Source organism: Emys orbicularis, chromosome 3 (genome assembly GCF_028017835.1).
Source record: "Emys orbicularis isolate rEmyOrb1 chromosome 3, rEmyOrb1.hap1, whole genome shotgun sequence".
In the NCBI taxonomy this organism is placed as follows: domain Eukaryota; kingdom Metazoa; phylum Chordata; order Testudines; family Emydidae; genus Emys; species Emys orbicularis.
Window position 1 is genome coordinate 113,678,527 of NC_088685.1, and position 25,311 is coordinate 113,703,837.

At 45.5% G+C, this 25,311-nt stretch overlaps 1 protein-coding gene across 1 annotated transcript in view; it reads left to right on the plus strand.

Moving 5' to 3' along the window:
* The window catches only part of ADGB (androglobin), a 209,573-nt gene that overhangs the window by 12,426 nt on the left and 171,836 nt on the right, over positions 1-25,311 (plus strand). Inside the window, 2 exon segments of the mRNA XM_065401716.1 lie at positions 15,466-15,625; positions 21,666-21,758. Coding sequence (XP_065257788.1) covers positions 15,466-15,625; positions 21,666-21,758 — 253 coding nt within the window.

Consider the following 25,311-nt stretch of genomic DNA (forward strand, 5'->3'; position numbering starts at 1 on the left):
TATCCAAAATGTTCCAATGATCTTAGTCCTTTCAACGGGTGCTTTTAATCAAACATCTCAGTGTATCAGCCATGATGTAGCACACAGGTTTATTTATTTTAGTGTGCAGGAGAGTCTGCAATAGGTTACACATTCAGATTCTGAATGACAGCCTACTGAAGTCAGTGAGAATCTTTCCAGTGATTTCAACAGACTTTAGATCAGGCCCACAGGGAGGAGGTTAGGGTTGCTAACTCTGATTTGCCAAATATGTGTTTTTTGAAAATCTGCGCTCTCTCTGTCATAGAAATAAAGAACACTTTTTCTTCCTCCCTACCAGTGAAATCTTGACCAGTGGAAATCTGGGTGGTGGAAATAGTCTATTTCTTGATGCAAAGAGTATTTTTTTATTGATATTACAGAAAAGATTGTCCTTATTTGCAGAAATATGTCAAGAAGAGACAAATGCCATTTCTTCTCTGGAAGCTAAGACTTGCATTTTGCAAGTTGGACCTGTGCCTCTCATGCCCAGTAAAATCCAACAGGGCTAGGCGTCGATTATGAGTGGTCTGCTGTTGGATGAATTTATTAATGCCTCCCTGTGCCATGCCAGCTAGTCAAAAAGTAGTAGTCATTAAGCCCACAACCCTTGACATTTAAAATTTTGTCAGCTATCACAGTATTATTAACTTTTTCTTTTTGGGTAAACTTATTGAATCTTGTAGCAAAGTCATTTTACCAGGTATAGTCCTCTGACTTTCTTGACTGTTTTCAATCTGGCATACATCCTGTGTGGCATGAAGATAGCACTATTTTGTTGATGATGATGATGATGATGATTTCCTCCTAATGACAAACAAAGGTCAAGTGTCCATGGTGATTGTTTTAGATCTGTCTGCTGTCTTTGACCACTGGGTATTGTTGATCTCTCTGTTGAACCCCTGGTTAAGGTTGATCTGTTCTTTCCTCTCAGATCTCGGAGGCCAGTGTTGGACATTTGTTTATCATGTGGGCTTCTGTTACCCCTCTTGTTCAATATGTTTGCAAGACAATTTTGGCCATGTTTCAATCAATATGCAAGTGATGTGTAACTCTAGTCTACACAACCCAGATGGCATGGTTGCACTGATGTCCCTATGACAGAGAAGGACATGGATGATTACAAGATGGGTGAGAAAATATCATCCTGTAAGTTTAGTAGTCTGCAGTAATTGCAAGACAGGTTATTTCTGATTATCTCACTTTTCTAATGAGCATCTGTTGCTGCAGTAAAATTTTGTTTTACATTGTTTTCCTACTGTTAAGTGGTATTTGTTGCTATCTAATACATACCTGAAATTTTGTGACTTATCATAAAAGTACTGATAGTATAAAAAGGAACAATGATTAATAGACTTTAAAGTTGTTTAGAGAAAGAAGCCCTGAAAATTGTGAATTAATTCTACAAATACTGGAGCTATCTTTTATATTTACATTCTATACATGACCAGGCTATTTTAGGTTCTATAAAGGTAATGCATACAGGTAGCCATAAAATATAATTTGATCACCCTAATTTTTCTTGCTGGATTGCCTAAGAGGATTTTTTTTGTCTTTCACTAAGCTTTCCAGTCTGATTCAGCACAACATATCTGAGCCCATATAAGGCTATAGATGCTGCCTGTACAGCAGACATTATTGGAGAAGTATATAGTGATGCCTTTAGTTAAGGTTGCCAAACACTTAATTGGTGTTGGTTAGCCAATTATGATCTGCCACTTGTTAAAAAACTGGAGCTATATGTTGCTATGCCTGAGGGAAGGAGGTACAGAACAGGTGGAGCAACACGACCATCTGAAAAGGACCACCAGTTTGTAAACTGGGGAGGGATAGCTCCGTGGTTTTGAGCACTGGCCTGCTAAACCCAGGGTTGTGAGTTCAATCCTTGAGGGGGCCACTTAGGGATCTGGGGCAAAATCAGTACTTGGTCCTGCTAGTGAAGGCAGGGGGCTGGACACAATGACCTTTTGAGGTCCCTTCCGGTTCTATGAGATAGGTATCTCTCTCTCTATATATATATTTTTAAGTTGACCACTTAAGGTTCTTTCCTTCCCATGCCCCTTGATTTTACATTATCTCTGTCAAGTTGTCTGAGTGGCTCAAGAGCATGAGTACCAACCTTAGGGCAGACTGGTAAGAAAAAGGACACAAACCCCAAACTGATTGATGAAATCCAAGTATAGAACTCACAGTCAAGTGTAAACTCCTCAGGCACTCTACCACTCTAACCATAGAGTCACAGACAGTCTCCTTGAGTACTCTGATCTATCTTGCTACCGAGGCAAGCTTGCCTTTGTGACCGATGGTCCCTTGCACCAAAAATCACAACAATATCCAGGTTACCCCCCTCGCCCCAAAAGACCAGTCACTTACCCCAGATCAATTGCACTTTAGATCTTACACCAAAGACAGCGCTTGTAGTTAACTAAAGATTTATTAACTAAGAAAAAGAAATGAGTTATTTACAAGGTTAAATCAGGTAAACATATACACACAAATGAGTTACGGTCTTAGGGCTAGTCTACACTGACAACGTTAAAGTGCTGCCATGGCAGCGCTTTAACATGGCTTGTGTAGTCACAGCAGAGTGCAGGGAGAGCTCTAAAAAAACGACCTCCACGAGGGGCGTAGCTACCAGAGCCGTGCACTGTTTTTACTGGCACTTTACAGCGCTGAAACTTGCTGCGCTCAGGGTGTGTGTGTGTTTTTTCACACCCCTGGGCAAGAAAGTTGCAATGCTGTAAAGTGTTAGTGTAGACAAGCCCTTAGGTTCAAAAGGCGGTAGTGGAATTTGTAGTATGTGCAGACCAGCAGGAGCATCTATCATCATCACTATAACTGCTACTCTCTGAAGGTGAAAAATCTTTGAGGTGGGGAGTTCTATCCTGTCATATACCAGGAACACAAGAAATATGGTATCGTTCTGTAGAGATAAAAAACTTACTTCCAAAACAGTTTATATCCTATTGCTGCTGAAGTGTTTGTCCCTTGCTTGCAATGATCAGTAGAGATTTGCTTTTAAGGATTATGTTTTCAAAGGCAGGAAAGAATTTCACACGTCTTAGAGTGCCACTTGCTTGTAAACAAAGTATGTTGCAGATGGTGGGAATGCCATTTATAACCAGATCAGTGTGCTAACTGACTGAATTCCCTTGATGATGCAAGACAGAGATTATGCTTATGTGCACTTACAATCTCTCATTTTAGACATTATTTTACTGATCTGAATATAATGGATATTTGGCTACTAAATGTTATGTTATCTCTTACTTTCTTACTTTCAATCTCTTATTTTTTCTACAATAGTTAAGGTTAAGATTTTGTCACAGATATTTTTAGTAAAAGTTACAGACAGGTCACAGGCAAAAAAGAAAAATTAACGGAAGCCATGACCTGTCTGTGACTTTTACTAAAAATATCCCTGACAAAATGGGATCTGCGGGTCCCCACACCGCCTGAAGTGCGGCAGCTGTGCAGGGACTAGGAGCCACCGTCAGCAGATGGGAGTTCCGGGGTACCTCTGCTGCCTGCAGCCCTGGGGGTCCCCCGCTGCCCATGGGGGCTGGGAGCTGTGGGGTTCCCCCACTGCCAACAGGGGCTGGGAGCTGCAGGGTACCCCTGCCACCTGCAGTTCTGGGGGCCGTGGTGCTCGGGAGCTCGGGGGTTCCCTTGCCACCCACAGCAGTCGGCTGCCTGTGGTGGCTTGAAGCTATGGGGACCACCAGAGACGCGGGGGGGTACCCCATAGCTCCCTACCTCCGCGGGTGGTGAAGGACCCTTCAGCTCCCGACCACCGCAGGCTGAAGTCATGGAGGTCACTGGAAGTCACGGATTCCATGACTTCCGTGACCTCCATGACTAAATCGTAGCCTTAACAATAGTTAATGCATGCATGTAGCATTTTATATTTCTCCATATGTGTTGTTGCCCTGTAGCAGAGGCAGAGACAGAATCCAATCCTCCAGGGCAGCATTCAACAATGAGGCCATCCTTTCTTTCCTGAAGGGAAGAGGTGTTGCCTTATATATCAAAGATACATACATTTAGACAGGTTGAGATGGAAATAGGAGAAAGACTTGTTGAAAGTTTCTGGGTAAGGATAAAAGGGGTAAAAAACAAGGTGATGTCATGGTAGAGGTCTGCTACAGACCACCTAACCAGGACAAAGAGGTGGATGAGGCTTTTTTTAAACAACTAACAAAATCATCCAAAGCACAGGAGTTGGTGGTGATGGGGACTTCAACTACCCAAACATCAGTTAGGAAAATAAGACAGTAGGGCATAGATTATCCAACAAGTTCTTGGATAAGGTCTCAACTGGAGTATTGTGTCCAGTTCTGGGTGCCACATTTCAGGAAAAATGTGGACAAATTGGAAAAAGTCCAGAGAAGAGCAACAAAAAAGATTCAAGGTTTAGAAATCATGACCAGTGAGGGAAGATTGAAAAAAATAGGTTTGTCTCTGGAAAAGAGAAGACTGAGGGGGGACATAACAGTATTCAAGTACATAAAAGGTTACTACAAAGAGAAGGGAGAAGAATTGTTCTTCTTAACCTCTGAGGATAGGACAAGAAGCAATGGGCTTAAAGTGCAGCAAGGGAGGTTTAGGTTGGACATTAGGAAAAATTTCCTAACAGGGTAGTTAAACGCTGGAATAAATTGCCTAGGGAGGTTGTGGAATCTTTGTCATTTGAGGTTTTTAAGAGCAGGTTAGACAAACACCTGTCAGGAATGGTCTAGATAATAGTCCTGCCCTGAGTGCAGGAAATTGGACTGGAAGACCTCTTGAGGTCCCTTCCAGTCTGATTCTTTTCCTGCAGTCCCCTACCTCCTTTACTACAGACCTTCCAACTTCTGCAATTAATGAGACCGTGGTCTTACAGACAACAGCCTAATTCACAACATAGCCATGATTCATTTTAAGAGCAGGTTCATCCTGTACACTGAATGAAGCAAGGGCAGACATCTGCCACTAGAGCTGATGGTGTAACCCAGGGGTAGGCAACCTATGGCACGTGTGCCAAAGGCGGCACGCGAGCTGATTTTCAGTGGCACGCATACTGCCCGGGTCCTGGCCACCGGTCCAGGGGGCTCTGCATTTTAATTTAATTTTAAATGAAGCTTCTTAAACATTTTTAAAACCTTATTTACTTTACATACAACAATAGTTTAGTTATATATTATAGACTTATAGAAAGAGACCTTCTAAAAACTTTAAAATGTAATACTGGCATGCGAAACCTTAAATTAGAGTGAATAAATGAAGATTCGGCACACCACTTCTGAAAGGTTGCCGACCCCTGGTGTAACCACTAGTAGTAGTAGTTTGTCATGCTTTGTGTAGACCAGCCACTAGAGGGAGATGTGACACACTTTGCCAGCAGGGTTCACGTACATTTGCTGACAAAAGAGAAATAGAGAGACTCGAGAATCTTGAGTTCCATCCAAAGCTTTGGAGAGAAATGTGCTTTAATAGCCACGGACCCTTTCACTAGTTACCCTCAAGCTTGACTCCTTCTGCTCATTGCCTCCACCAATTTTTCTATTTTTCCTACCCCTGGCTTCTTTCCCAGTCTCCGTTCCTCAGGCTTCTCATTCCAGTTCCTGTCTCCTTGCCCAGCCAGTCCCAGTTACCTCCTTCCAACTCATCATCTAATCTGTCTCTCCCCTCTCACCCTCTTCTCTCAATCTCACTAGGTTCCTTGTCCCAATCTACTCTTTTTCCTCCCTGTCCTCCAATCCAGCTCTTGTGCCTTCTGCATTTGAGTCAGATGGCTTCCTCCTCTACTTTGCCTGGGTGCCAGCTGGGGACTCATTGAGAGCCCAGGATAGACAGGCTCCCTGCTCTTACTTCTGGGGCCTGGCTCTGACACTTCCCAGGAGCACTCAAGGCTGCGAGGCACCAAGCTACCACCTGATCTTAGTTTGAGGAAGCTTGTCTGTGCTTGCTGAGGAACAGCTCCCCAACTCCCCTGGCCACGGGCAACACAAGCACTATCCTCTTGGCCTATGCAGACCCTGCTGTTACTCTACAGGTTAGCAATAGTCATACTCCAACTCCATACTCCCTCCAAGCAACTCCCTGGAGTGTCCAGCCCCTGGTCTACCGGACACTCTCAATATTCACAAATTTGTTGCTTCCAAAGGAACAGTGTACTCCAGCTTACCAGTTCCACTTACTCAGATCATCGCTCCACTGAACACGCAGCACTTAGATATGCTTATAGTGAAATCAAGAATGTTTATTTTAAAAAGCAGAGATTCAAGTAATCGCAAGTAGAAGTATTGGAAACGAATAGCTACATATAAAACAAATTCATAACATGCATTCTGGAATTTAGGCTTAATTAACTAGATACTCTCATGTCTTGGAGAGTCAGTGCTCACCCAAAATCCTTGCAGTGTTTTACATCTAGACTTGGCTTTGATTCACCTTTCGTGAGGCATACTGATAACTTACCTTCTAGGTGAAGGATCCAGTGTGTTCCTTTGCCTCCTAAGACATGTCTTGATTCCTAAACAGAAGGGGATAGGAGTAGGGAACTCTATGTAAAGTTAGTTATTCTCACTGTAAGTGACCAGCTGAGCTTTCCCGTCCCTTCTTCCTTGTGCTGCAGATGTTTGGCTATTGCTGCTGTCTAAAGCAGCAACAGCCAGATGGTCTCTTTCCAGGAAGCAGGTGCTTTCTCCTGCTTTTACCTCTACTTTTTTGAGCTTATTGCTGGTGATGGCATACTGAAAAATGAAGGGAATAAAACAGGGGCCCCAAACTCTAAAACAATACATATGCACTGTTTGAACACCAAGACTAGACTTTCACTCACATGCATCCTTGTATAAAAAATATGTCAAATGTGTTTTGATTTAGCTTTGATTAGGTTCATTCACAGTGTGAGCTTACAAGTTTATCATTAAATCCATTGTGACCTGTATAAAATATTCAGTGTGGAATCTTATTCCCCATGGGCCAATCCATTGAGGTCATTTATAGGGTAGACTATGACAGAGTGAGAGTGCTTAGATTTAAATAATTCCTTACTGCTGAATTTCATCCATAGCTTTTTGAATGTAGCTTCCTATATTGTCTCTAAATTATTATACTAGTCAAATATTCTTGCAACTGTAATATTTCTGTACTTGCATTGCTGAATTAGTGCCAATTCAAATTCTTCTTTTAACAAAAAATGTTTTAATTGACTTAACTCATGCACTTGTGGTTTCAGTTCACTGGTTATATTGGTAGGGAGTGAGAGTTGGACCTAAATCTTGTTGGTATGCACTACTTTTAAATTCAACTGACATTTAAAAATGATCAGCGTAGAAATACATATAAATGTGGATAAGCTAATTAATGGAATTTTGCTGAAAGGAAAAACAGCAGATCTAAAAGTTTTACATGACTTGACTACTGATATTAAAAAGCATGTTTTCCCCAAAGTGTTTCATAGCTTTAGTGAAAATTATTAGTGTTGACAGTGAGAGACTGATGACACAAAGTAGATTCTATGACTTCTAAAAAACAAAGTCAACGACTGAACAAATAAAATGCATTTTTACTTCAGATTTTTTTTTTTAAAGTTGAGCAGTAAGAATGATTGCCTATCATTATCATTGTGCCCTGTTATTTTATTCTTTGTGAAGTGCTGCTATGTTAGGATGCAGAAACTGTTATTTTCCTCGTTCTTGAAGGTAAGGAAACAGAGTTCTTAATGATCATCACATTGTTTCTAGGCCATTACATTGCTTCCCTTGTTCTCACTGAAGTCATCTCCAGTAAACTGAGTACATAAAACATGGCTAAAGGCTTCTGCATGTTACTTTATTACATTTTTGGTTTAGTCCGGAAAGCAACTGTTACCTGGGACCCAAGTACCAGAATCCCAAATCCATTACACATCCAAGCAGGCCAAACTACTTACAAAAACAGACTTGTCCTTGACCAACAGGGATATAGTACCCTTAATTCTGAATCTTCCCTCGGTGAGTCTTTCCTGTAAAAGGAATCATAGAAAGTTGATAAGGGAAGCAAAAGGACAAGGAGAAATATGGCCAGCAGAATTAAGTACAATAAGAAAGATGTTTTTTAAGTATATTAAGAACAAAAAGAATCCTAACAATAGTATTAATCCAGTGGTTTTCAAACTGGGGTACACATATCTCTAGGGGTACACGAGCTCTTGTCTGCCAGAAAAATCCTGTACAGACCATTTTTTTCCCTTCTGTTTTCATAAGTATATTATGAGTCCCCTATTTCAGATGGGGTTATGTAGCAGATTACATTATTTGAAAACCACTGTATTAGTCAATTACTAGATGGATATGTTAGAATAATAATGCTGAAAAGGCAGAAATATTTAATAAATATTTTATCTATAGTTTTGGGGGGGAAGAGATGATGTAGTCATATCATATAATGATCATGAAATACTGTCCAGTAGTAGCTTGGGAGGATGTTAAACAGCAGATACTAAAGTTGGACACTTTTTAATCAGCAAGTCCATAAAACTTGCACTCAAGAGTTTTGAAAGAGCTGACCAATTTGCTTGCTGGACAGTTAATGTTGCTTTTCAATTAATCTTGGGGAAGTTCCAGAAAACTAGAAGAAGGCTAATATTGTGCTAATATTTAAAAAGGGTTAAAGGGGATGACCAGGATAATTACAGTAGAACCTGAAAGTTATGGGCTCCTCAGGAGGTTGTCCGTAACTCTGAACTGTCCATAACGCTGAACAAGACATTACAGACTTCAGCTACTGGGGTGTTGGGGCTTCAGCAGCAGGGTGGGAGGGTCAGGGCTTCCGGTGGGGTGGAGTCAGGGTTTCTGACCCTCGGGAGCACCAGGGCTCAGGGCTTTATATCTGGGGGGAGTGCTGGGGCTCAGGGCTTCAGCCCTGCGGCTCTGCTCCTGGTTTCAGCCTCACATGGGGTGCTGGGGCTCGGGGTTTCAGCGCCGCAGCTCAGTTCCCAGCTTCTATCCCATGGAGGGCGCCAGGGCTTGGGGCTCCCCAGGGCTCCACTCCTGGTTTCAGCTGGAGCAGGGATGTCAGGGATCGTGGGCTCTACCCTTACAGATACTATAGAAAATTCAGGAAACAGCATATGAGCAGTATAGGACAAAATCTAACACCTTTTGTTTGCTTACGCAAAACTTGAATTTAGGTCACCTTTGCCTTGAGGATTCCGTCCGAGACATTGCCTTCACTTGCCCTTCACTATGCTCCAGAGACCACTGTCATACATGACACCAGACTGCTGACAATCCCTATAGCAAGAAGACCCTTATGCACCGCTGTTGACACAGCCTACAGAATTTAGCACTGAAATGAGACATATCTGATCCCCAACGTATGCATGCACTTTTCCTCATACCAGAGTGACAGCGCTCCCAACCTGCTCCAATTAATCACTTCACCATTCAGTACAGCTACACCTAACAGCTGAAGTGCATGCAGATAAATGCAGCAAATCAAATCTGTACAAATGGCACATTCTCTTAGTCATTCTTCTTGTTTATTTATGGCACTCCCTCTCACTGAACTATTCTCAGTGGCTTTTGACAGCTGTAGGGAAACATTTAAAGCTCCATTATGGGTGTGGCCTGTACCGTAATGTATTTCCTGGTTTTCAGACGTTTGTTTGCTTCAGAAGTTTGTATCTGTTCATTTTCTGGTTTCCAGGGGTTTGAATGTAGATGAACTTGACATTCTGGAAGATCACAAGACACCCCCGGGCAATCTTAACTCTGTGTTAACAAAGTTTTGGCTTTCAGTTACCAAGTCAATTCCCAAACTGGAAATGCTGCCCAGGAGACAATGAGAGAAGCTGCTAATATAGCCCATATCTTAACTTCCATTGGGATTGTATGGTTAAGTTCATGGTTCATCTTTTTGTACATTTTCATGTAAAATGGATAAAGCTTTTAAATAAATGCACAAAAGATGTATGTGGGTGGAGCCAGGTGTCAGCAATGACAATCACTAAGTAGGTAAACTGCCACTGAGAAGATAAGCAATGGCTAATGTAGCATGTCACTGAGGAGTAGGAAGTGAACTCCAGACTCTTGTTTCTGTGTGTCTAAGACATTAGTCATAAGAATACCCAAATCAAGAGGACTGGCTTATTTAAATGGCAGGGGTCTGGTCCCAGAGCTCAGGCTTTGCACTGCTCAACCAGTCGTCAGGCTCATTTCAATTGTTTTTCCCAGGCCAATATCATGATATCATAAGGAAAGCGTGAAATCCTTTCTACCACTTACTTGCCATAAAATGGATGACATGAAGAAAGCCTTAACAAATTTAGAAACTAAAGTAGCAAGCTTGCTAGAAAATGATTGGTTACATAACAGGTTAGTGATGAAGGATTAAAGAGAAAAGCTGAAAAAATTAAACAGTTGAGATCTGCAAAGAAAGTAGACACTTTGCAACCTGTGTCATAAAGAATGACAGGGATTTAGGGAAAAGAGTAAAAAAGGTGGCAAGGTATTTGCAGAAACTGACAAATCCTGAGAAACACTAATGAAGAATAAATGGATCTATTAGAATTTATGGGATTCATGGGGAAGATTTGGTTCCAAGTATGGATGAGGAAAAGGCTCTTGTATACACTGAAGGCTCTAGCAAGATCCCTATGTGAAGCGTTAAGGAGATAGTGTAGGCACCACTAATGTACTGTTAGACCAGTTTGTCCTTTCTGTGTGTTACAAGTGGCCAAAAATAAAGGAGACTTATTTTACAGTGGGGAAAAGGTTGTATGGCCTTTCTCAAATTTAGCTTGCTAAGCAAAAGCCAAAGAAAGGAAATGAACCAAATAAAAATGTTTGCAAGGGAGGGAAGCAACCCAGCCATCATTCCCACCAAAACTGTTTGTTAAGTGCAAGATCTACACCTATCTTTTATGGTGTGGGGAATGCATATGGAACCACAGTATGGATGAAAAATTACTTGGAAATGACAAAGCAAAACCGAAAAGGAAATAATGAAAATCTGACATCTTCATATACATTTTTAAAATTATGTTACAAAAAGCTGTATGGAAGATCAGCTCTTTTAGTAGGCCTCCTCCCTCCTCCCCCCACCCCCGTAGCTATTGTGTAGAGAGTACTCTCAACTACTGTATTATTCTCCTTTTTTGAGAAGCTTGTTAAATTCTTTAGCTAGGTTGCGATAACTCAAGATTTGCTGAAATATAAAATATTGAGTGAAAACAGGATTGGTTAGTATTTTGGTTTTCATTGGTTAGGACAATATTAATTAAATTCCTTTCTTTCCACCCCAAATAGCGGTGGATGATTTAATGTTTAAACATTGAATTATGTGAATTTTTTAATTGTCTTTGGGAATGACTCCAGAACATCTTTTTTTTTTTATTATTGAATTAATCTTTTTCTTGTCCATAAATACTTAAAAAAACTAAACACACACATTTAGACCAATAAATAAATAAATTAAAATTTGTAAGACAAGTTGTCCTTGAAGTTTTTTTTAAACTGCCAGATACTTCATTTATATTTCCAGAGGGAAACATAAGAACATGCAATTTTTATTTATGTATTTATTTGATAATTTGGGTGTATGTGAAAGCACGATGCAGTAGTTTACCCCACCCATGCCATGAAAAGGTTAATATTGGCCTGAGAGGCCAATTAAGCTGCCTGCTTGCACCTGGACTAATTAGAAATAAAGCTCAGCTGCGGCAGGACAGAGCTTGTTGGTCCATAAGGAGCTGGGTAAGGCCAGTTGTGGGAGGAGGCTGAATAGAGATATTCTCTCTGGGAAGATGCCTAAAGGAAGTCTGAGAAGGAGAAAGGCCAGATAAGCTTCTCCAGGGGTGGGCTAGAGGCTTAGCTGGAGTCTCCCTGAACTCCTGAGTAAGGGAAGGAGTGGGCCAGCCCTGGGATCATGGGGTGGTCAAAAGTGTGGTCAGCCACAGACGGGTGGTCAAAGTGTGCCTGAGATGGAGTGGGTGTCAGATGAGCCGAACTAGGCTGAAGGTTTGGTTTTTGTATATGTAATTTTAGGACTTCAGTAAAATAGTCTGGATGGAGCACCAGGACAGTCCTATGCCTGCAGTAGGCAAAAGGATAGAGGGATGAAACTGAGGCACAGCTGCTGAAATGCCACCTCGAGCTAAAAGGGGATGTGTTGTGGTGACACTTTGCTATGCAAAGGAGTTGTTTAGGGGTATGTTTGTGTGGTAGTGGCACAGCCGTGGTGCTGCAGCTGTGCCTCTGTAGCATAGATGCTTCCTACGCTGACAGAAATGGGTTTTTCAATTGATGTAGCGGTTCTCAAACTTATTTGACTAGGCACCCCTTCTTTGTGTGTGTGTGTGTAGTCATTTATTACCCTCCCTCTCCCTCCCCGCCCCACCCCCCGTACATATACCACCACCCAGCTCTGAAGGCAGAGCAGAGAGCAGGGGCTGCTGGCCACATGCTATCTCTGAAGGCAGTGCCGTGCCAGCAGCAGCACAGAAGTAAGGGTGGCAATGTGAAAAGTAATATTGATGAATATCACTTTTCACAGTAGACTTAGCTCCCCATTGCCACCCTTACTTCTGCGCTGCTGCTGCCACCCTGGGCTGACAGCTGGAGCCCTACCACCTCAAGGTGAGGGATTGGGTGGGGGGGGGTGTGTGGAGAGCCTGAGCCTGGGCTCCTTCCCGTGACGGATTGAGGGGCAGGGGGAAGGAGAGCCTGGGTGGTGGGGCTCTGGCTGTCCCCTTTATCCGTGCCTCCTGGATGTGCATGGCCCTTCTGCATGAGTTCCAGCCACCTGGGGCTGACAGCTAGAACTCTTTTAATAATAATAATGATAATAATTAATAATAAAAAAGGCACACAGCTTGCACCTCCCTTAACACATTCCTGTGCTTCACTTGAGAGGTCTGCCCCACAGTTTGAGATCAGCTGATGTAGTTAATCCACCTCTTCGAGAGACAGCAGCTAAGTTAACAGCAATATTCTTCTGTCAACCTAGCTATGTCTACGCAGGGGGTTTAGGTTGACTTAGCTATGTAACACAGAGTCTGATATCTTTCACAGGCCTGAGCTACATAGCTAGATCATTGTCATTTTTAGGCATAGACCTAGCCTAGATCAATTTTGAAAGAAGCAAAAATAATGAACATCATGAATACTGAAACCTCTAATAGAGCTGGCATTCTGTTGTTCTTCACTGTTGTGCATATATGCATGTACAGCAAACTCAGTAAAGAAACTGAAAGTGGGGTAGCTCTCTGGTAATTCACTAAAATTCTGCTAAGTATCTGCATGTCTGTGCTTGCACTCTAAGTATTATTAAATATAGAATGGAATATCTTTTGACATTCTGTTAAGAAGATGTGGTAGAGAAAACGATCCTGTTAATGAAAGATCAAATATCTTAAAGGAGATGCCTGAGGCTTTTTATACTGGATAGAGAAAGAAGAGAAAAGTGAAGATTCACCCCAGAGAATACATCTGTCTTCCAGTTTGTGAAGATGGCTTGGGCTATACCTTATAATATACAGAGCAGAATACACATGCAGATTGTACTGAATTTTTATAATTCAACTCCCAGGAAGAGTTACTAGTAGTGCGTATCAGTGTAGTATTTGATTAAACAGTCAAGAATCATTAGTTTTAACACCACTTTATTCTTGCAGCTAATAAGAAGGTAAGAGTAAAGAGTTTAACAGTAAAGGATGTCACCTACTAATATTCCAAGAATACCTATTTGTGCAGTCGGTATTTATGTGATTAGAGTTGGGGCATAATTAATTAGATGCTCACTATACTGAAAATTCAGGCAATCATATACCATAGAATTAAAAATGCAAAACAAAACTGTGAATCATGAGGCTATGATCAGATTATCTAAAATGTCACATCTGTTGAGTGGTCCTGGAGATACAATAAATCACAAAAGGAAAAGCTTAAGTGGTTTGTATAGTCACCAGAACCCCAGGTCTGAAATTCAAATTTCGATTGTTTTATATATTATTATCAATTATTTGCACAGCAATATAAATACACACACAATATAATATATGAACCATTCCAGGATTTGCAAAGTCCACTCATCCATAGCAAGTGGGAAGATTTCCCTTGCAAATATGGGCCCCTGCAATTTTCAGTTTCTGCTGGATGTCAGCTTTCATCTTAAAAAAAAAAAAAAGTAAAAAAAAAAACAACTCCCCCCCCCACAAAAACCAGTTACAATAATGGTTGTGAAGATAACTTTCCAAGTGTAAACCAAAACAGTGTTGTCGTCCTGAGTCTGTAGACATACAGCTCTAGGTCCTCTGCTGCTGCTCATAGGAAATAGAAGGAATGTGTTGTAAGGAAGGGGCCCGGTCTTTTGTTTTAAACCCACATCATCAGAATTAGAAAAATGTTGAGAAATTATATATTAAAAACCCCTATGAACTAGAAAGATTATTTAAATAAGATATACTTTATTTGAAAGCTTTTGGAAGTATAAAAGCCCTTCTCTGAGATCTTGATTCTGCCGCTGTGCAGATCTCAGAGCGCTGCTGAGCAAGTGGAGCCCTGTGCGGAGCACCCTGCATGTTACATGATCTCAAGCCTGCCCATGTGCAGGAGACAAGCCCTCACGGAGATGCAGTGAACTCATCACAGAGGAGCACATGACTCTAGAACAATGCAAGGAGGCGGATTCTGTCTCAGGTCACCTTTCTGGCTGACTGAGGTAGGCTGTCCACACCTCAGACGTGCCTCTTCTTCATCAAGGTTGTCTGTGTTTGGGGTCATGGTCCTCAATGTTTGGGGCCAGGGTGGTTGTGGTGCAGCTGCCAGGTTTCAGCAGGTCCCTGCCTGGTCCCAGTCTCATAGGCTGCTCCTATGCTTGCAACAAGTAGGTTTAAAGGAATTTGTGGCGGTCATCTTTCACATGTACCCCTTCACTCCTGGATCACACAGCCATAGGGGAGGAGGTGCCATGCCCCGTTCCAGTCATCATCATGTCCCTTTTACTCTGCAAACTCCTGTGGAGCTGCCTGCATATGAATTATTTCTGCTACCTGGCAGCCAGGTGTATGTATCTCTCCATATCAGGCAAGACTAGGGATCCACACAGCAGGGTCACTGTGTTGGGTTCAGCACAGTTAGAAATCCCATCCGTGCTGTAGCCCAACACCTTGTGCCACTGGCAGGCTCCATTTCATACTCCATTTAGTAGTGGCATTACTAATGTACTTTAAAATGGCATGTGCTTAAATGCTTTGCAGGATTACTACCCAAAATTGTATCTAGTAGTTTTAAAGACCTTTTGATATTACTTTTTCTGAATTCACAAAGGAAAGGTATTGTAATTAGTAGCACTAAACTTTTTAAATAAGTTAAATTAAAACAATCAGATATGAAAATGTATTGCCTTAGAAAATGTGTACAATAGAAAGATTTTCATTCTTCTCTTTCTCCTCAATTTAAACTGTTGGTTGCTTTCCAGACCAGCTGCTGTGTTACCCAGTGTCGGTGCTGCTAGTGAATCAAAGAAAGGGAAATTTCCCATTTGGCCAGAATGGAACGAAGCAGATATCAATGCAGAAAAGTGGGATGCAGGAAAAGTTGGAAAAGAGAAAGATAAAGCTGGAAAGAGTCCAGTTTTAGTAAGTTGAATATGACACTTTTTTTCAGCTTAATTTGTCTACATATATACCTTTACCCCGATATAACCCGACCTGATATAACATGAATTCGGATATAACGCGGTAAAGCAGTGCTCCGGGGGGGGGGGGGGGGGGCAGGGCTGTGCACTCCGGTGGATCAAAGCAAGTTCGATATAACGCGGTTTAACCTATAACGCGGTAAGATTTTTTGGCTCCTGAGGACAGCGTTATATCGAGGTAGAGGTATATTTAATAGAGTATGCTTTGCTTTAACTTCAGAATAATTTGTTGCTGATAAACATGTTTATTTCTTCAGCACATCTTTTAAATTGTTGCCTAAGTTTAAGTGGGTTCCCACTAGATCAAGTCCAGTCTTAAGCTAAATATATTTTGCCTGTTTTCATTCAAATTTTAAAAAGGAAGACATTAATTTTTCTATGTCGTTTGTGCAACAGTTGTCAAACTAAATAAAGCAGAAATGTTTCAGATCATAATTAAAACTACCGCTTCTTATGGGAGCAAACACATTGCTTTTACATTTTCAGACAATCTGTACAGCCCTTTGTAAAAGTATAAACAATACTGGAAAATACTTATTAATCATGCTTGTGTAAAACACAGAAAATTGGCTTTACTAGGGGCTCATGATTCCCTGAGTATTGCACAAATCTTATAGTCTTAAATATTTGTTAGTGGTCATGCTTTGAGTTAATAATTACTTGTTGGTCTCATTCCCCTTACCTAATGGGTCAACTAATATATTGTTTCTTTACAGGGATTATGAACACTGTTGCCTAAATTATTAGCTTTAAAATATGGCTTTATGGCTGTCCAGCACTGCCCCTTTTGTGGATAATAGGATGGGGAGGAGGAAGTTCCCCTTCAATACTGTTTACTTATGGGGTGACACCAGTTTGGGGACCTAGTCCCCCCCCACCTTTCTCTTCTCTGTGGCAATTACAAATTGCCCTACATCTAAATCAGTCTCTGCAATCCTACTGCTGTGGGCAGAGAGGGGCAGGATGTGCAAAGGGGACATAAAGCTAATTTGACTCTAGCTCTATTGAGCTTGATTGAGCTCTGGTGAATATGCCAGCTGTGGAGCCACATTATGTGGCAATAAGAATGTATGTGCCTTGTACTTCCACATACAAGTGGGTTGGTTTTTGGCTCTGATTTACAAGCCAGTGCTTAATAAAACTGAGAAAAAATAGCTGCTTCTTCGAGTGATTGCTCATGTGTATTCCACAATAGGTGTGCGTGCTCGTCACATGCACCGGTGCCAGAAGCTTTTTCCCTTAGCAGTACCCGTACTGGGGGAGCACCGCGGCGACCCCTGGAGTGGCGCCTGTATATCGTGCTATAAGGGGGACTGCGCGTTCCCCCGCCCCCCAGTTCCTTCTTGCTGCCAGTGAAGGTAGTCAGAACTTCGTGCTCCAGCTCTGCTGCAGCCTTTTCTTCTCGACCTTAGTGGTACCGTTCGTGGAATTGTTACTTCAGTTGTCAGAGTGGGCTCAGGGCATGCCCCAGGCTTCAAGTCGTGCGACTCCTGTCGCCGTTCCATGTCAAGGAGTGACCCGCATGCTGAGTGTCTCCGCTGCTTGGGTGAGACTCACATCAGCGAACGTTGTAAGATCTGCAGGTCATTCAAGCCGCGGACCAAGAAGGAGAGAGACATTAGACTTCGCGCTCTCCTGATGGAATTGGCGTTGACCCCCAACTCCAGCACGCCGGGTAGACTTGGCACCCGGCACTGCATCGTCAGTGCACAGCGAGGCCCCCCTCTAACAGCCGGCACCGCTCCCCCTCTAAGAAACAGGGGAAGGGCCCTACCTTGCAGCGGCGCTGAGACAGGGAAAGAGGGGAGGCTGGTCCTGCGTCAGGCAGCCCTCGGTCCCCCCCGGGCTCAAGGCCTCTGACTCGGGTTGAGCAGAGCAGCCCGGCGCTGTCCCCCCGCACATCTCCACCGGTACGGATGCCGTCGATGCCGGAGGCGATGCAGGCTGCGAAAGACATTATGAGTCTGCCGGTTCCAGGTGCGCAGCCGGTGATGGGCCCCCGGTCCCACGGCAAGCCTCCATTGGGTGCCCATCAAACCTCTCCTGTGGGACACAGTTCCCGTTCCGAGGACCGCTCCCTGCACCGTTCAGCACGCAGCTCGCGCCCTCCCTTGACACTGACCAGACCATCCGGGTCGCTGCCCGGGCAGGAGTCTCGGGGACTCTCTACGCTGCCTGCCAGCGATTGCAGACATCGGGAGAGGCGGCGGGAATGCTTCCTTTCGTGGCACGACTACCACAGCCAGTCTCGACGGGATAGACGTTGTCGCTCTCGTTCCAGTTCCTGTTCAACTATATGTCGCGCTCGAGACTCCCCTCGCGATGCCTCGGCACCGGAGCTCCCGCTGCCATCATGAGTACCGAAGCAGTGGGAGCGGATACAGATCTTTGAGCGGGAACAGTTCCTCGACATCGCGGTCCAGGTCCCGAGGGAGTCGGCATCGCAGGCACCGCCGCTCATACCGTTCCCGTGAGATCGTGCGCTCGATGGTGACCTCAGCCTTGGCACCCAGCCGCCCATCCTCGGTCTGCGCTGCTGAGCCGGGACAACTAGCGCCACTGGGCCCTCAGCCGGGTGAGTGGCAAGGGGCCCCATGGCAAGGACAGTGGTGCTAATGGGCACAGTGGCCACCGATGCCCGGCCAGACAGGGGCACGCTCGGTTGCCGGAGCGTCTCAACTTCCATCAGCCTTGTCCGGCCACCTAAAAATCGGTGGGCCACGAGTCAGTGGTTCCACGCCCAGACTGTGATCTGGGGCTCAACCCCCCGGTACCAACCGAGGCCCAGTGCTCCGTGCTGGCTCTTTCCCCAGCACTGGACGACACCATAACGGCGCCTCCGCCATCAATCCCACGGGAGGATTTTAAGGCACACCAATACCTGCTAAAGCGGGTGGCATCCAGCCTCCAGCTGCAGGCTAAGTAAATGGAGGGCCCGTCCAATTCCCTCTTTAATGTGTTGTCTCTCTCGGCACCGGGCCACGTGGCTCTGCATCTGCACCAGTGTGTAGCCAACATTTCCAACACCCTGTGGCAAACTCCCGCCTCATTGGCCCCAATCTCCAAGAAGGCTGAAAGGAAGTACTTTGTGCCGGCCAAGGACCATTAGTACCTCTATTCCCACCCGGCACCTAACTCGCTTGTGGTAGAGTCGGTGAACCACAGAGAGCGACAGGGCCAGCCTGCGCCCACCCCCAAAAATAAGGATGCCAGACGATTGGATTCTTTTCACAGAAAATTTTATTCTTCACCAAGTTTCCCAGCTCAGGGTAGCCAACCACCAGGCCTTACTGAGCAGATATGGACCGTCTACTACACCTGGGGGCGTTGGAAATAGTACCAGTAGAATTCCAGGGCAAAGGGTTCTACTCCCGGTACTTCCTGATCCCAAAGACCAAAGGGGGCCTCAGGCCCATCCTGGACCTGTGGGGCCTAAACCGTTTTCTGGCCCGCTCCAAGTTCCGCATGGTGTCCCTGGCCTCTATTATCCCCTCCCTGGACCCGGGGGACTGGTATGCAGCCCTGGACCTTCAGGATGCGTATTTTCACATCCATATTTTTGAGGGGCACAGGCTCTTCCTCCGCTTCTTAGTGGGGATAGACCACTACCAGTTTGCGGTCCTCCCGTTTGGCCTATCCACGGCACCCAGGGTTTTCACAAAGTGTATGGCTGTGGTAGTGGCCTACCTCATGCGGGAGGAGGTACAGATCTTCCCATACCTGGACGATTGGCTTCTCAAGGGCAACTCTTGTTCCAAGGTAGAGACCCACGTGGAGCTGCTCCTGTCAACATGTGCCGGTCTCGGCCTAGTGGTGAATGAGACCAAGTCAACCTTAGTTCCAGCATAGAGTTCATTGGGGCGCTGCTGGACTCCTCGAGGGCCACAGCGCCTCTCCCCCTGGACAGGTTCGAGGCCCTAAGAGTTCTCATCACCTCGGTCACGGCTTTCCCGGTGACAACAGCGAGGGCATGCCTTTGTATTCTGGGCCACATGGCAGCATGTACGTATGTGGTCCGCCATGCCAGACTCTGAATGAGGCCCCTCCAGCTCTGGCTGGCCTCCCAATTCTCCCAGGCCCAGGACGGGCTAGTCAAGGTTCTCGTGGTTCCATCCCCGATACTGGCTTCCCTCCAATGGTGGTCTTACCCAGGCAATATGCTGCAAGGGGTTCCCTTTCGGGATGCCAACCCGTCTATAGACCTGGTGACCGATGCGTCGGACCCGGGTTGGGGAGCCCACACAGGGAACGTGCAAACCCAAGGGACGTGGGCGATCCCGGACTTGTCCCTTCACATAAATGTCAAAGAGCTCAGGGCTGTACAGTTGGCGTGCGTGGCATTCCACACGCACCTTCGCGGCAGGGTGGTCAGGGTCTTCACAGACAACACCGCTGCTATGTACTACATCAACAGGCAAGGCGGGACTCGTTCCCTAGCCCTCTGTCGGGAAGCCCTGAGCCTATGGGAGTTCTGTATAGCCCACGATATCTCCCTGAGGGCTGTACACCTCCCGGGCGTCCGCAATACGCAAGCAGATCGCCTCAGCAGGGTTTTCTCCCACCAGTACGAGTAGTTGCTCCATTCGGAGGTCACTCACCAGCTCTTCTGAGAGTGGGGAGTTCCCCAGGTCGACCTCTTTGCAACCTGCCAGAACCGGCGTAGCCCCCGGTTCTGCTCCAGGGGGCACAAGGCGTTGAGCTACAGCGTGGATGGGATCCCTAACTGTGCTGAACCCAACACAGTGACCCTGCAAGATCCCTAGTCTTGCCTGATATGGAGAGATACATACACTCAACTTGATGACCCAGGAGGTCCCTTCCAGTCCCACTTACTCATGGCAGATCTGAAGAAGCAGTTTGCCTTTGAGCAATGAGTTTGTTGTAAGATTAAAATGTTCTTTATGAATCAGCATTTTAAGTGTTTAAAAATTACTGGGAGAATGGTGCTGTCTGAGGTTGCTCAGACTCTGGTCTTTACTCCCAGAATAAGTAGCCCAACCAGAGTCCTTCGGGCAGCCTTCCTGGAAGACGGAAAAGAATAGGGAATCCAAATAATGTGGCTTGAATGGGAGGCGATAAAAGATCTGAAAGTCTTAGGCTCCAGGAAGAAGTGGGAGATATGTTCACATTTTACTCTGGCAGTAAAAAAAACACAGGTTGAGTACACTTCTCCTAGTCACATCAAGCACCTAATGTGCTTGACTATGGATTTTGCAGACACAGTATATTCTGAGAACTCTATTTATTGGTAAGTAACCATCTTTTCTCTTCATTGTGCCATAATGTGTGATTTTTCTTCCCAGTGAATAATCATGAATAGGGCTACGATTTTGTCATGGAGGCCACGGAATCTGTGACTTCCAGAGAACTCTGTGACTTGAGCCCCCAGCACCTGTGTCCCCTGGCAGCCGGGAACTGTGGGGGCTTGAGCTCCCAGCCGCAGAGGAGGCAGGGGTGCCCTGCAGGCAGCTCTCAGCCAGGGTGGTGGAGGCAGGGGTGCCCAGAGCTCCGAGGTGGCGGAGAGACCCAAAACTCCCGGGCGCTGCAGGCAGCGGGGCTCCTGGGAAGTCCCAGCCACTGTGGGCGCCCCAGAGCACGGAGCTGCCATGAGCGGCCAGGGTACCCCAGCTGGAGCTCAGAGCCGCTGTGGGCAGCCGTGGGCACCCCAGGGCTTGGAGCCACCGGCGGGTGTCGCAGGCGGTGGGGGAGACCCTGCACCTCCAAGCCAGGCTCCCCTCAGTGATGTGGTGAGCCTGCAGCTCCCCATTTTGTCATGCATATTTTTAGTAAAAGTCACAGATAGGTCATGGGCTTCCGTGAATTTTTCTTTATTGCCAGTGACCTGTCCGTGACTTTTACTAAAAATATGTGTGACAGCATCTTAGCCTTAATCATGAGCAATGAAGCATTTTAAATCTTGATGATCCAGTGGTATAGTAAATACAAACTTTTCAATTTTTGTACATGTATATTTTATATAGCATGTCTTCGAGGACCCCGAAGGGAAGATTGAATTGCCACCTTCCTTAAAAGTGAATTCCTGGAAACGTCCACATGAATTTTTAAATAATAAGGTAAGAAGCACGTGTTTTAACTGTACAGAAGAGTAGATACAAGATCTTATAGTGATGTAGACTTTATGTTAAAAATTTCCTATTTTTCTGACAAACACATTTCATAGGGCAAAAACTCCAAAAGTTTGTGTCTGCTACTTATTCTCAACAACCTCTCAAAAAAAGTATGGGTCATATTCTTCCACCTTATTTCCTGAGTTGCCCCAATGAAACCAATTGTATTGTCTTTTTATATGCATTGCTTGTTCTGTGTGAGAAAACTAAACTGAAATGTAATTGATGACTGCAGTGTTAGTAGCAGCCAAAATTGTTATAACAGCAAAATGGTAGAATTCAAACTTTCCACAACTGGGCTAATGGATTGCAAATGCTTGGCACATCCTTGCGAGGGAAGAGACAACTACTCTAGAAGAGACATATGCTACCTTTCCTCAAATAATAAAACAAGAAATGTACAATGAAGGAACTGCGAGCCTTCCTCACAAATGCACTCTTTTCTAGGGTATGTCTACACTACGGGATTAATCCGAATTTACAGAATTCGAATTTTGGAAACAGATTGTATAAAGTCGAATGTATGCGGCCACACTAAGCACATTAATTCGGCGGTGTGCGTCCATGTACCGGGGCTAACATCGAATTCCGGAGCGTTGCACTGTGGGTAGTTATCCCATAGCTATCCCATAGTTCCCACAGTCTCCCCCGCCCATTGGAATTCTGGGTTGAGATCCCAGTGCCTGATGGGGCAAAAAACATTGTCGCAGGTTGTTCTGGGTACAGCCTCACCCCTCCCTCCATGAAAGCAACGGCAGACAACCGTTTCGCGCCTTTTTTCCTGGGTGAACACAGCAGACGCCATACCACGGCAAGCATGGAGCCCGCTCAGCTGAAGACAGCAGTCATGAACATTGTAAACACCTCGCGCATTATCGTGCAGTTTATGCTGAACCAGAACCAGAAAAACGAGGCAAGGAGAGGCGGCGATGGCAGCGTGGCGACGAAAGTGATGAGGACGTGGACGTGGACATGGACACAGACTTCTCTCAAACAGGTCCCGGCGCTTTGGAGATCATGTTGTTGATGGGGCAGGTTCTATCTGTGGAACGCCGATTCTGGGCCCGGGAAACAAGCAGACTGGTGGGACCGCATAGTGTTGCAGGTGTGGGACGATTCCCAGTGGCTGCGAAACTTTCGCATGCGTAAGGGCACTCTCATGGACTTTGTGACTTGCTTTCCCCTGCCCTGTCCTGAAGCGCCAGAATACCAGGATGAGAGCAGCCCTCACAGTTGAGAAATGAGTGGCGATAGCCTGTGGAAGCTTTCAACGCCAGACAGCTACCGGTCAGTCGGGAATCAATTTGGAGTGGGCAGATCTACTGTGGGGGCTGCTGTCATGCAAGTAGCCAAAGCAATCATTGAGCTGCTGCTACGAAAGGTAGTGACTCTGGGAAATATGCAGGCCATAGTGGATGGCTTTGCTGCAATGGGATTCCCTAACTGTGGTGGGGCGATAGCTGGAACCCATATACCTATCTTGGCACCGGAGCACCAGGGTACCCAGTACATAAACCGCAAGGGTTACTTTTCAATGGTGCTGCAAGCACTGGTCGATCACAAAGGATGTTTCACCAACATCAACGTGGGCTGGCCAGGAAGGGTTCATGACGCTCGCGTCTTCAGGAACACTACTCTGTTTAAACGGCTGCAGCAAGGGACTTACTTCCCGGACCAGAAAATAACCATTGAGGATGTTGAAATGCCTATAGTTATCCTTGGGGACCCAGCCTACCCCTTAATGCCATGGCTCATGAAGCCATACACAGGCAGCCTGGACAGGAGTCAGGAGCTGTTCAACTACAGGCTGAGCAAGTGCCGAATGGTGGTGGAATGTGCATTTGGCCGTTTAGAAGGTCGCTGGCGCACTTTACTGACTCGCTCAGACCTCAGCCAAACCAATATCCCCATTGTTATTGCTGCTTGCTGTGTGCTCCACAATCTCTGTGAGAATAAGGGGGAGACCTTTATGGCGGGGTTGGAGGCTGAGGCAAATCGCCTGGCTGCTGATTACCTGCAGCCAGACACCAGGGCGATTAGAAGAGCACACCAGGAAGCACGGCGCATCAGAGAAGCTTTGAAAACCAGTTTCATGACTGGCCAGGCTACCGTGTGAAAGTTCTGTTTGTTTCTCCTTGATGAAAACCCGCCCCCTTTATTGACTCATTCTCTGTAGGCAACTCACCCTCCCCCTTCGATCACAGCTTGCTTTTAAAGGAAATAAAGTCACTATCGTTTAAAAATCATGTATTCTTTATTAATTGATTATAAAAAGAGGGAGAGAACTGAGAAGGTAGCCTGGGTGGGGTTTGGGAGGAGGATCGGAGGGAAGGAAAAGGCCACTAAAAAAAGGTTGAAATAATGACAGCCTTTTGCTTGGGCTGTCCACTGGGGTGGAATGGGAGGGTGCACGGAGCCTCCCCCCCGCGTTTACACGTCTGGGTGAGGAGGCTATGGAACATGGTGGTGGTGGGGGGTGGTTATACAGGGGCTGCAGTGGCAGTCTGTGATCCTGCTGCCGTTCCTGAAGCTCCACCAGATGCCTGAGCATGTCTGTTTGCTCACGCAGCAGCCCCAGCGTTGCATCCTGCCTCCTCTGATCTTCCTGCCGCCACCTCTCATCTCGAGCGTCTCTCCTCTCCTCACGTTGGTCCCTCATGTCCTCACGTTGGTCCCTCCTGTCCTCACGTTCACTGGCATCTTTCCTATACTTTGAAACCGTGTCCTTCCACTCATTCAGATGAGCTCTTTCATTGCGGGTGGATTCCGTGATTTCCGCGAACATCTCATCTCGCGTCCTCTTTTTCCGACGCCTTATCTGAGATAGGAGGAGGGAGGCTTGAAAAATTTGCAGCTGCTGGAGGGAGGGAAAAAAGGAGAGAATTTTTTAAAAAAGATACATTTTACAGAACAATGCTTATACTCTTTCACAGTGAACAACACTATTCACATTACATAGCACATGTGATTTCTGTGCAAGGTCGCATTTTGCCTCTTAATATTGAGTGCCTGTGGCTTTGCTGCTAGAGATCACAGACGCAGGTCCGGGCAACAGAATTCGGCTTGCATGCGGCCATGGTAAGCCATTGTCTTTCGGCTTCTGCGCCCTCCTTTCCCACATACCAAGCAAAGCTCGTTGAGTGCTGCGGTTTTCCTGTTAACCTTCAGCAGCAGAAAACAAACTAACCCCCCACCCCATCCAATTCTCTGGGATGATCGCTTTATCCCTCCCCCCACCGCGTGGCTGGTATCAGGGAAGATCCCTGCTAGCCACACGTGAAAAGCTCAGCGCCAATCCCCCCTCCCCCCACCCTCGGCGCTTGGCTTACTACAGGGAAGGATTTCTTTTCAGCCACAGGCAAACAGCCCAGTAGGAAGGGCCACCTCTGTCCCCTTAATTAAATTCCCGTATTTCAACCAGGTTACTATGAGCGATATCACTCTCCTGAGGATTACACAGCGAGATAAAGAACGTATGTTGCTTGAATGCCAGCAAACA